Source organism: Montipora foliosa, chromosome 14 (genome assembly GCF_036669935.1).
Source record: "Montipora foliosa isolate CH-2021 chromosome 14, ASM3666993v2, whole genome shotgun sequence".
In the NCBI taxonomy this organism is placed as follows: Eukaryota; Metazoa; Cnidaria; class Anthozoa; order Scleractinia; family Acroporidae; genus Montipora; species Montipora foliosa.
In genome coordinates this window covers 3,397,599-3,410,098 of record NC_090882.1, presented here as the reverse complement: position 1 = coordinate 3,410,098, position 12,500 = coordinate 3,397,599, and the positions used below count along the sequence as shown (strand labels likewise).

The window sequence follows — 12,500 nt, the reverse complement described above, 5'->3', positions numbered from 1 at the left end:
GAGTGAAATTAATACTTAGTTGCAAAACGTTTTTGCGATCCTCTCTTAAAATTAAGACTTATTTTCTTTATTTCATTGCCTCGCTCTTGTCAAGGTACCTAGTGTTGTAAAATATGATAATGGAGGGCAGGGAAGTGACTTATCCAAGTTGCCGTACGAGTGGGATGCGGGCATGAAAAGAACTTAAGCTTATTTCTCACTTTCAAATGATTCCAATGAAACAAACAGACGATTTCCTCGTTCAACAGCAGCAACATAAGCCATCTTCGCAGAAGGAATTATCATTCTGCCCTTGCAAAGATGTTTACCCGTCGTTTTCCTTCTCAGTGCACAGTTTTCCTCCCCAGAGGTTTACCAACGCAGAGACCATCGCGACTAATAACATTACGAACTTCGTCCTTTTGCTCTAGCGCTCGAATGCAAGGTAAAAATCTCCTGGTTTGAACTACAGTTTTTTGGTTTGAAAAGACACACGGAAGATTAGTCTTTCAGGAAGCTCTCTTCAAAATTTAAACCTTATCAAAGTAGTGTTGTCCTTATCATCGCAAAATGAAAACAAACACAGAGAATTTAAATTGCCGCCATTTTGCCGCGCTGTTGTTGCTATTGCAAATTTAATTGGTACCAGTCCGTCGCGCGTGGAAACGATTCGCGCGTGGTTCAAGCCTGCGCACTCATTTTGCCGCGGTGTCTTTTGCTGCAAATAATATTCTGCTCATGCGCAATTGAAACCAACGTATTTTGAGAGTATCTCAAGGAAAGAAAGGAAGACGAAGTCACTCGGAGGAGAAGTTGGCGAATGCATATGTCCTGAGGAGATTTTATGCTGAAGCCAGAAAAAAGAATGGTGAGCTTTACACCAAAGCTTCACTTGTCGGGATACGCTTTGAAAACTGTGAAATTCTTCAGCTTTGTTGATGCCTACATTTTGTTATTGAACGTTTGACTGTAAGTATAATTTGAAGTCTACAAATATAATTATGCCGAGAAGGAAACCAATTATTGATTTCTGCCATTACGCGACTCCTGCAAAGCAGCGCACGCTTGTGGCTTTTCGAAAACAAAAAACAAACTCGGTGGTCTAATCATGAAACAATTATTGAACTCGGCTATCGCAAAATCTCGTGTTTTGTCGGTGTCTTGCAGATCAATTATTTGCCGAACAAATCACGATATTTTGCTCAACCTTGCCCAATAATTACTGGGATGCCAGTATGGCAAACCCCAGTCGGAAAGTAGGTGGGATTTGTTCGTTTTATTTTTTTTAGTTTTCAGTTTTCCGTGTCGGTAAAAGTCTTGCCTGTCACTCCCCTGGTAAGTGGTGTCTGTGCATAGAGCCTCCTGTGCGTATTTTCTTAGGATAGAGAGGGTAGTGGAAATGCGTAGATTTCTCTGGTGGACATAGTAGAATCATTAACTTAACCTGCAATGGCGTCGAAAGTCATGTAACGCTAATGGCGTTTTAGTGGATCCTTAAACAAAATATACCCTTATAGAGCTCAATAATGGAAAGTCAGTTGGATAAACTAAGGCAGGCGGTGAAAAACAAACACCTGGAATCTTAAAAGTGACGAGTAATGGACTTCGACAACAATCTATCGCCCGTCGAGCCGAAATCAAAGTGAGCTGTATTTCTAATATTTTACCAAGTGTGCTGTTATGTAGAACACTGAAACCAAATGGAAAATTCTCTGGTAACTTATGGGTTCAACAAAGACAGAGAACGAATGGAACACCTTAAGTGGATCTGTGATCAACTCTGCACAGTCTTCATTAAAAAAAATAATTGGAAATGTGACAGTCAAGGATTATTTGAAAGAAAGCTTGTCGTCTATTTTGTGCTTCATTATTCAAGGAAAAGGTTCTTCATGGAAACGGTTTGATCCTGAAATTTAGTTTGTTGTAATATTGCGCATGTTTGACACGATTGAGTTTTTTCTCTTCAGGCACGTAATGAAATAGGAAGGGTTTTTGCCTCTAATAGCAAATATGTTATTTGTTTCAAAAATTGTTTACTAGAAAAGGTGGCCTTTAAGAATTCATCATGTTTTATAATATGTGAGCTTAACTGGATAGTTTTTATGGCAATAGTAAAGCATTTTCGTGTCAAAATGAGGTTAGCGTCTTTCTGCACAGGTAACCCAGGCTTACTGTGTGTGCCACATAGGTAAATGTAGAGAACATATGAGACGAAGTTTAGGTCTGAAAATTTGCTAGAACATGGAAATAAAAATCGATAAAACTTACCATGTGGTGAGCTGTTGTTGTCTTTAATACGTACACGAAGTTTCGGGAAAAATGGTCCCCGTTCACCTTCCTTCATAGTATAGTGACAAGGTAGGAGACGGAAGCCAGCTTAGGGACTCCGATCGACCCAAAACAAGCACGATTTTTTCGCGAAAATCGAATCCAGTCGCTAAATAAACACGCCAGGCTCGTGGAACATGAATTTCTCTAAACCATGAATCCACTGAAGCATCTCCAGGTAGCAACGCGAAGCCACCAGACTCCGTAGAACTTGTAAGTTAACCTGCTAAAATGGCGGCCAGAAACCGTTGTCCTCGCAAGGTTCGCAAAGTGTCCAATTCAAAATGGCACTCAACTCGGGACGCCTGATGACGAGTATAATACGTTCTGGAGGGAGGGGCGTCCCAAATTGCTAAAAACAAAACTCACTGAGCAATCTGGGACTCCCCTCCCTCCAGGGGGACTTTCTGTTGTTCTAACTTAATTAAATATAAATATACATTGTGCCTCGTGAGTTTGTTATTCTTGTTAACCAGCAATGGCGTCGAAAGTCATTGCAACGCGAATGGCGTTTTAGTGCATCTTATGTTGTTTGTTTCAATAAAATGTTTCGCTGGAAAAGGATTCTGTGATATTTTCTGCCTTTGTGAATTATAATATCATGTTGTGTATTGAATTTTCGAGCTTAAGGTTGAAATATGATACGGGAGGATATTTTTAGTATTGCCCTGTAAGCAGGAAAGGTTCACGAAAATAAACAGGTCTGTTGGAAGCGTGCTTGAGTTTCAACAAAATGAGCCCCAAAATCAGCAAAAAATTGTGACGCCGATGAATAATAAAGTAGCTGCTATTTCCAAAATGATTGAATTACCTGGCGATAAATAACCTCGTCTTGGAGAGTAAATTTTTGACTATGCAGAAACAATGGTGGGCGACTGTGATCTTTGTTTTGAATTCGCTCATTTATTGTCAAACTTTATAACACTTGACAGAAACAGAAACTTACGAAAACCCGGTATCTTGCCATCATTTGACACAGATGCTTCACTATTTGGCGAGTAAACATGCTGCGGCAACTTAATCACGGCGCCCGCTGAATTCCGGCTATGTCACTTTCGATTTTGCGATTTTGCAAAGGTACAATAACAAAACTGAACGTAGCAAAATCTCCCAAAATGTTTGTCGCTGATCATAACCTTTTATATTCTATAATGTTGTTTTCATGTCGTAAATATGCTATTCTCGCGCGACCGTCCTGGAAAGGTCCTTCTGCTCTTTCTAAAAAGTGTGTGTCAATTTACTTTTGCATCAATATTTGTTTTTGCATAAAGCAAGCTAACAAAATCTGTACCTTGCTGAGTTCGCATTTGCTAGCGTCAATAGTATTTTCGGTTCCATGCTTCTGTTTTACGAACGGGTATATGTTTGAGGTCACCCATCCAGATACTAACCCCGCCGGACAGCTGGTAACTTTAGTAAACTTTAGTATTAGAAAGCTGTCAGATGCTCAGAGGGCACGCTTAAACTTGTCGTGAAAGAAGTTATGAGGGAGCTTGAAAATTATCAACATGTCAGCCCAGAAGCCAATGTTTCTCACTTCCCATTTATTTTCTTCAATCTTTCTGGGTTCTGTTCTATGCTAGTAACCACATGTCTTCTCAGGCTATTTACCCAAGACTTCTACCATGGCACTACAATGATAGACAATACCAAAACAATATCGTGCACTGTTAGAGCTACATATTACGCAAGGACAACTTGAATCTCCTGGAAGACAACACACAGCTCAGTTGACATTTTATATGGAATAAATCACTGTGTTACTTCACTACCACACGTAAGCAATGTGTGTCTATTTTTTCTAAAGAGAACAGGAATTTCTTCTTTCTGGCAAATGATTAATTAATTAATAGGCCGATAGAAAGGTTTTTAACCTCAGAAACGGATCTGTTTCGTCGTACGAACGTGTGAGGACCTGTGAGCCCAAGGGCCTCTGCTGGTATGACTTCTGGGTGACCCCTTAAAATTGTCTTAATGACCCCCCTACTTGAAAAAATTGCCTGGAATGCTGCACGTACCACAGGCAACCCAGTGTACCCTCACGGAGGGTCTAGTTGTTAATTATTTTGACTGTTACGCAAAATCACTGCTAATAAACTTGAAAATAATCCTCTTTTAACAACAAGCATTGCCACACTTGAAGTGTCTGTTACGTCACAACGCCATGTGGCAGCCCAAAAAAAGGGCTCTGAATAGCTTACTGAATACATGTATGCTATGTAATGTATTGTATTATTGTATACCGGTGTAAGTAAATGTTGTTATTTAAGGAATAAATAATTATAAAAAATATAAAAAGCCACATTTTGAGAAACATACGAGATTTAGCGCGGCAACTTAGAATGGACTCTTTTAGTTAACAAAAAACTAAAACTCTTGAGTTTTTTTTACACATTGTTCGTAAAAAACAGACGCCGCTATATAAAATAGAAGTCCTTACTTGTCAAATTTTGCAAGTTTCAATGAAGCTGTTTTGTTAGTCAACAGTCAACTTGAGTTGATGAGGAAAATTGCGGTAAGCAATCAGTTATGAACGATCTATAACCAAGAAACCTAATATTTCCTTGTTTGACTTCCTGGAAAGTGGTTTTGGGGTTCTTTTTTCCACAAACAACTTTACATGCAGAAGAAAAACGAGAAGAAATACCACGTTTACGATAAATGCGAAAATGCCTCCTTCACGCAGAAACGACGAGCGACAACCAACAAACGTGAAAAATGGCGGGAAAATCATGGTCACGGGGTCACTTTTACCGAACTTTTATCACCCAAAGAACATTTGCGTGACGCTCCAAGAACGGATGCGATGGACACAAGTTGTCACCCAAACGTACGGTAAAGCACGACATTTGTCCGGCACTTGAACCTAGTTCAATGGCCAAGCTCCAACGAGTCTCCTGTATCGAAAAAAAACCACCACTTTGAGGTTATGGATACCTGTGCCTGGTGAAATTCTTGGTCAAGCAATCCAGACTTCAAAACCGTTTAAAAACGGATCATAAATTCTTTTGCAAATTGGGTTGTCTCCGGCTTCACGATTTTTAACCTGCATAAAAACCATTCAACATTTCTGAATCTTTATCATTGTCCCACGCATCGGTTGGATTAAGAGGACCTGTTGATGGATGATGCTCTGGAATTGAGAAAGAAAAATTGCTAGACTATGAAATTTGTACGAACTTTTGCTTTATTGACGGATCTGATTTTTTTAGTATTTAAAATTTATAATGCCAATGTGCAAGGAAGTAGAAAATGTTAGATTTCGCTGTTAAATAGTTAAGAAATTGTTTTTGGAAATCACAGAAACATGCTTGTAATAATAAAAAAAGATCGTGCAAAGTTGCAATAAATATCTCTTACTAACCGAGTTCGAGGTCTGTATTGTAAGTTACGGACCGAGTTTTTTCTCGTTTCGCGCGAGCCATAAATCAACGGGAAAAAACGAGGATCCGTAACTTACAGGACGGACCGAGAAAACGAGGTTAGTAAGATATTTATTATATCTCTGAGGTTAACCGGCGCGCGGGCAAGGAAACTAGTCAAAGCGAAGCGGAAGGTTCAACTGCCACAAAGAATGCCGTGCCAAAATCCCAAAAACTAAATCTTCTTGGCTGTTAAGTTTGAAATAGTTGCTTGTAAGATTCAAACAGTTTTCAGTACAAGTTTATGCAACAGAAATGACATGAAAAACTCGCTAGATGATGTTTTGTCGAAATTTTAAATTTAGCGGGCTGTACAGCGGGCCGTACTGTAGAATACGGCCCGCTAATTTAGCCAATTACAGCGCGCGTACTATCTGAGAGATATAATAAAAGTTCAAAACACGAGAAAATGTCTTAAGTTTGGAGCATAATGTCTTTGCCTTCAAAATAATGTTAATTTGAGTTGGAGTCTCCGTTCCATTGATCCTTTCCGGCTCGTTCATTGGCCATCGCTAGCTGACGCATGTTCAGTAGGCATCCAGCTGCAGCCTCTTGTAACCCAGCGTCCTCTGAACCAATCATCTCTAACAACAACTGAGAGACGAAAAAAACATGCATTGACATGTACAGCATTTTCCCGAATAAAAGGTTTTTGACTTAAAATATTGAAACACTCTATGTAATTTCTGAATCTGCCCAATGACAACAGATAGCACAATAATGAAATAGCTTATTGGTCTAGTGTGTGACATCCTACTGTCATTTTGACCAATGAGAAAGCCTGCTTGTCTCGTGACAGCAACTCTCTGGTTGGTCAAGAAAAACCTAAACTAGAAAAAAAGAACTCCAAACATGATTACTCGTATGATTTAGCCTTACAGTTACCTTAACAACTCCAAAATAGAACGTGGAAAGAAAAAGTAAACCTTCAAATTCAAAAGACCATAAAATAGAATTGTGAGAATATCACCGAAAAAAAAAAACAGGAGGAAATAAGGATAACAGAGTGAGACGCGTAGTCCTTCATTTGGGATAAGAAAATTTCAAGATCATGATGAATAGAAACGGAAGTGGTTATATTAGCATGATCGGTTTTTACCCATTGCCATGCTGTCGTGTTTCGCTGATATCATCTGGCGTAAAGTAGTTTTGGACATCGTGGGAAACCGAATCTTGTTTCTAAAACAATTTGTAAAATTGGCAAATCCCGGCCCTCTCCCCTACTCGTTTTTCCGCCTCTCTATTTTCTCTTGAAGAAAATAAAATTCACCGGACCTTGACAACTCCACCGCGGTGCATTATAATACAACTTTCAGGACTTTTCCCAAGCTGCTCAAGTGCTCGCATCGCTGATCGCTGCACAATGATGTCACGTGACCCTAAATACTCCACCATAGACTTGACAACTCCTTTGTCACAAAAACGTTTAGCGTTGTTGCCCCACTTGCTGCACATTGCGATGGCTTCGGCAAGATGGCGCCTTAGGAGAATGTCAGTCTAAAAACAAATTAATAATAATAACAACGAATAGGAAGAGAGGAAAGATGACGATGACGACGGTGATGATAAATGGTGACGTTGACAATAAGAATGACGATCACCGGTACCTCTTACTATCCGAGGTCAAGGTCCGTACTGAAAGTTACAGACCGAGTTTCTTCCGTTCATTTTTGTTTTAACACAATTGCTTGTAATCTCTCAATCTGATTGGCTAATTTGCCGTTGTCGATAAGAGTCTAGACAACGCTGCTCGTATCATGCTCGCGTCAGTGTGTCACGCAGTTGTAATAGCCAATCACGAACGCTCATTTTGGGAAATAAACCAATCAAATTACGAAAAAGTTATCGACAACGCATGCTTTTTTTTTGTGTCATGATCTTGGTCACAAAATGTTGTGGATTCACTCGGCTGCGTCTCACGAGTCCACTAAAATTTGACTACTGTGATGATGAATATTTTTGTCGATAAAGAACAGACAACGCTGAACCAGGTTCGATTTGTTAAATTGATTTCACGTTAAAAGTATGCGGTTCACTATCTCCGTCATGATAAATGTTCTGGTGGCGAATTCTTCTAGAAAATTGGTTGGAGTCTGAAAATAGTCAGAGCCTTATCTGGTTTTCGTTGATGACAGTTGTCGGAATGACTTTTAAACCTCAGAGAGCAAATTGGTCTGCTCTGTGGTTAGGAGTGTATGTTAGAGGTTTTTGATATGTTGCTTGTATGATGCTATAACTACCTGCCTTTCTTTTGTACAAGATGTTTTTCTGATTTTCTTGTTTGTAATATCTAACAGTGAGGTTTCCATCCTTTATTTCCCCTTTGCAGGTAGAGACTAGGCATGGATAAGATTGTCATTAAAGAGGCTTTATAAACTCATAACTATGAAAAACTGCGATAAAACATATCTAAACGTTCTTAAAAAATACCTAAAACTTGGTTTAAAAATTTGTTAAAAAACTGCCAGGTTTCGACGTTAGCTAAACGTCATTATCAAGTCAAACTTATTTGAAAATTGCAAACTATAAATACTAAAAGAACAATAGTTGATAAGGAGGAACAATGAGAATTAAACAAAAAGTTTAGCATGTATGGAGTCCGTCTGGATATTCAAATTTAAATTGGCATGTATGGAGTCCGTCTGGATATAATTATTCAAACTAATTTGAATATTTGAACTTTTTGTTTAATTTTCATTGTTCCTTTCTTTCACTGTACAGGCTCCTTATCAACTATTGTTCTTTTAGTGTTTATAGTTTGACATTTTCAAGTAATTTTGAGTTGATAATGACGTTTAGCTAACGTTGAAACCTCGTCGTTTTTTAACAAAGTTCTTAACCATGTTTTTAGTATTTTAAGAATGTTTAGATAAGTTTTTTTTGTTATAGTTAAATGGTTTCCAAAATCCCTTCTTCTTGATAAACTTTAGGGTCCCAATGAGATTTGCCCTCTGGGATACCTAGAAGGTACTTTACAAGGGTAAAGAGACGTACCTTATGCGTCAGATGAGCTAAGTGAGAGACGACATCATAATCTGTGATGACACCCAAGTTCTCACGATCGCAGGCTATAGTTGATATCACTGCGCAGGCGCTGATGAGGACCTAATCAAACAGAATAACAGATCGATCTAAAGGCGGTTTTCGCTAGCGACAGGAGATTACGATTTGGAGCCAAGTCTCTCGTTGAAGTTTTTGTTCTCGCAGATTGTCTACATCAGGAGTCTATCACTCTTGTCTATTTTAAGAACAGCTTTCGCGCTATGTTTTGCGTATCTTGATCTGTCGACGCACAATGAGGTCATGAATCTCAAAATATCCTATCTCGTTCCCAGGGTCTCTCATCTTCCTGTCAACTGGAAACGAGAGGATGAGAGACCCTTGGAACGAGGTTAAAATATATCCAGAGGTCTGATGAAACCAGCGCTAAAGGTGAAGGTACCACCAGGTGATCTGGTGACGTAATTCGGAGGACTGGGGAGAAAAAACGCCGTATCCCACAAACGCGCGCGGCCTTATTTTCGAATTCAACATGGCAGAGGCGAGATTAGTGCTCGTCGGGTCTACTTGAATGTTCATTCAGTAACTGGAAATGTGGTAGACACGGAATGATCTGTTGAGTTTTGGCGACGAAAATACTGCAGGGAGTTTGGAAACAACACCTAAGGCCGCGCGCGGTTGTGGGATACGGCGTTAAAATTTTTCTTCCCAGTCCTCCAAATTACGTCACCAGATCACCTGGCAGTTTTTGGCTCCAATTAATGAACTCCTGCTGGCCGAATGTCAGCGCACCTAGCCGCGCATTTAGTGTCAGTATCGAGTTGCGTCTATTTCTTTTTTGTGTTTGAGTCACTGTTGACAACTGCAGAATCTTTAAAACTAAGGTAGTATGCAAAAAGTGATATAGTTAATATCCTTTTTCAATCACTGGTCTACCCTTTTTAGTCTTTAATGTGGTATTCGAGAATAGCTAGGGTCTGACATAGATAAACCATTCCATTTAAAGCTAGTGCCCACTGCTTTGCAAAAGCGAATACTTAAAACTAGTTGTGCCTTGCGGCAAGTGCCAACGAGGCAAAATTGTTTTATGTCTTTGGAATGTGCGAAAGTTTGACACAAAGGTAAAATTATTTTACTATAAATGAAAGTAGGAAAGGAAGAGTTTGAAGTAACTCTGATAAGAGTCTTGGTCTTGAAGGCATAATTTGAGGAATTCCATAATTTCAAAGTGTGTAAATGTTGAGGGAGTATATTACTTAAGTTCGAAGCAATATCTTGTGACGTTGAAGTGTTACCTTAGGTTTACCGGTTGTTTGAGTATTGTTTGAATAAATGTGCACATGAATTTTCGTTTCATTTTTTGATTCAATCAAAAAAAGATAAATACAACAAACGTATGAAGGTTTTTGACTGAACCCTTGGATATTACATCGATTACACTTTATTTACACACTTTGAGAGTGTTCTGTCTGAGTCCAAATTTTAACGTAAAAACGTTATACTCTTTGACCAGAGAAAAGGTGGATTACTTTTGTAGTGGTATACACTGTCTCTGGTTGAGAATTTACTCTAAAACAAGAAAATGAAGGTTTGATTATCGAGCAACTGCTGCCATAAAGAACAAGTGACAGAAAAAGCACTCTGCGGTGAACATAAACCATGACAACTTAAATGGTATGCTGAAAGTTAACTACCAGTATAAACAAAAGCTCAACTATTACACTGATGGCGTAAAAACTTTCGGCAGCCCCTTGTAGGGAATGTGTTTCATCGGCGCAACTCAAACTTTCACGCACGTGGTGATGAAGGTTATAATAACAATAATAATAACAGCACTGTATTTCACATTGAATGAACCCTGAAAAGCAATGTCTGCTAAGCTAAAGAACCCAACATTTAGTTGTCGGCTTGTAACGGCGATTAACCAGATATAATAAATGTATTGAACGCAATAATCAAGCAATATTGTCTACCCCCGCTTTGTCCAAGTTGTGAGTGGTTTTAATTACGCAACGCTGGAGTTCAAGGACAATTCTTTGTGCTATAAGAAGATGTGTTATAGTAATTTGTTCAATTCTTTGATCTGAAGTCTTTAAAAACGTGGCAATCGACGAAAGAAAGCACTGGTTTAAAATTGACAAGCGAACAAGCTGGTTCGAAATTGACAATTGAACACGCTGGTTCGCAAGCGAACACGCTCGTTCTGTCCGAAATTTGTAGGTATAACCCTATTCCTTGATCAGCCGCTGCTTACAATTCAATTTACAAACACGTAAGGCAACTACAAGCGCCTCCAATCTCACTAGCTGAACAACACACAAACCACACGGTGGAAGCGACACATGCAAAAACGTGACGTCACTACCCAAATATGGAGTATTACTTATTATTACACATAACATGAGAATTTTATTCCATAAAGCTCATTTGTACAAATCTATACGCTTTATTTTCACATGTGAAAAAGGCCTATACAGCCAATCAGAATGGCGTACAGCTATTTCACATGTGAAAGTATAACCAATCAACGATAGCGTAAAGGCGTTTCCATGCCAATCACTCGTGCATCTCGTGCAAATCGTGCAAATCGTACTTTGTTATTGAATTAAATTAAATTTGCATTTGGTTCTATTGTTAGTGAGTTTTTGTTTATAATTCGCGTTCAGAAAACTATTTTAATGAAAATTCTCATGTTATGTGTAATAAACAGTTTACGACATAGAAAGTGCTTTGTACGGGGTTTATTCACTCGTTGTTTGTGTCAAAAACCCTCACTCGCTCGTTCCTCGCTCGTTCGGGTTTTTGACACAAACAACTCGTGCATAAAACCCCGTACGGCGCACTTTCTATGAAGTAATCTATTTCACCCAAATATGGTCAAAAAAGGGTCCCTTACGCTGAGATGAGATTTTTCTTCTGTACTCACGTACGGCTCTATGATTTGCCAACTCGACGGCCGACCCTCTGGGGTCGGCCGCCTCGTTGGCAATAATCACATTTTCAGAGCCTATATCAGATTAAGAGCCATTGTATAAATCTTTCAGACTGCTTAAGTTTTGTGTCTTAATTCAGCGTTAAAAATCTCTTTTGTGGTTTCCTTCACCACAGTGCTCACACAAAGCAAAAGTCCTCAGTTTATCTAATTACCGCCGAAGTCAGGGGATTGATTCTCCTTGTACAAGGCCTGTACAATTCTGATCATTTCATTTTTAGCGAATGTAACATGGACGCAACTTTCGCGGCTGACCCTGCAGTACTAGTGCGGACAATGCCCCATGTAAATCATGCACATAACTTCACATGACGTGAATCAACATTGATCAATGGCACTCTTCTCCTTAATTTAAGGAATCGACGACTGAATAAATGATTTCAGAAGAATTCGTACTTACTTCCAAGTCGTCAGACTTCAGAAGACGAACGGTCAGATCCAGACCCCCAACAAAAGATCGAGGAGTTTCCCAGGCCTCCTGCAGCAGAACATTTTGGTAAAATCTTTCTAGTGGATTGGATCGAGATTTGTTTAAAACATTGTCGCCCCAACAAAGGATACGCGCGCATAACCTTTACATTGACCTACTCAAAACTTTGAAGTTTATCAAGCGGAAGGTTGGGGAAAAAATTATTACCGGTGTGTCTTGCATAAGCCTGTACACAGCCCAAGCGGCACCAGAAACTACCTGAATGAGTAAGAGACAAAACAGAAACCATTGAAATTTCTTACCATAGACCTCTTTCATAATGGCGGCCAAATAAAATATTCTTTTGTTT

At 39.2% G+C, this 12,500-nt stretch overlaps 1 protein-coding gene across 1 annotated transcript in view; it reads right to left on the bottom strand.

The window, feature by feature from the left end:
• Positions 1 to 3,894: 3,894 nt before the first annotated feature.
• LOC137985568 (outer dynein arm-docking complex subunit 2-like) overlaps positions 3,895 to 12,500 on the bottom strand; it is a 43,092-nt gene continuing 34,486 nt past the window's right edge. Inside the window, exons 20-25 of the mRNA XM_068833184.1 lie at positions 12,359 to 12,409; positions 12,122 to 12,199; positions 8,724 to 8,834; positions 7,005 to 7,226; positions 6,170 to 6,323; positions 3,895 to 5,440 (exon numbers count right to left, since the gene is read on the bottom strand). Coding sequence (XP_068689285.1) covers positions 6,183 to 6,323; positions 7,005 to 7,226; positions 8,724 to 8,834; positions 12,122 to 12,199; positions 12,359 to 12,409 — 603 coding nt within the window. The 3' untranslated portion in view covers positions 3,895 to 5,440; positions 6,170 to 6,182. The remainder of the gene's footprint in view (positions 5,441 to 6,169; positions 6,324 to 7,004; positions 7,227 to 8,723; positions 8,835 to 12,121; positions 12,200 to 12,358; positions 12,410 to 12,500) is intronic.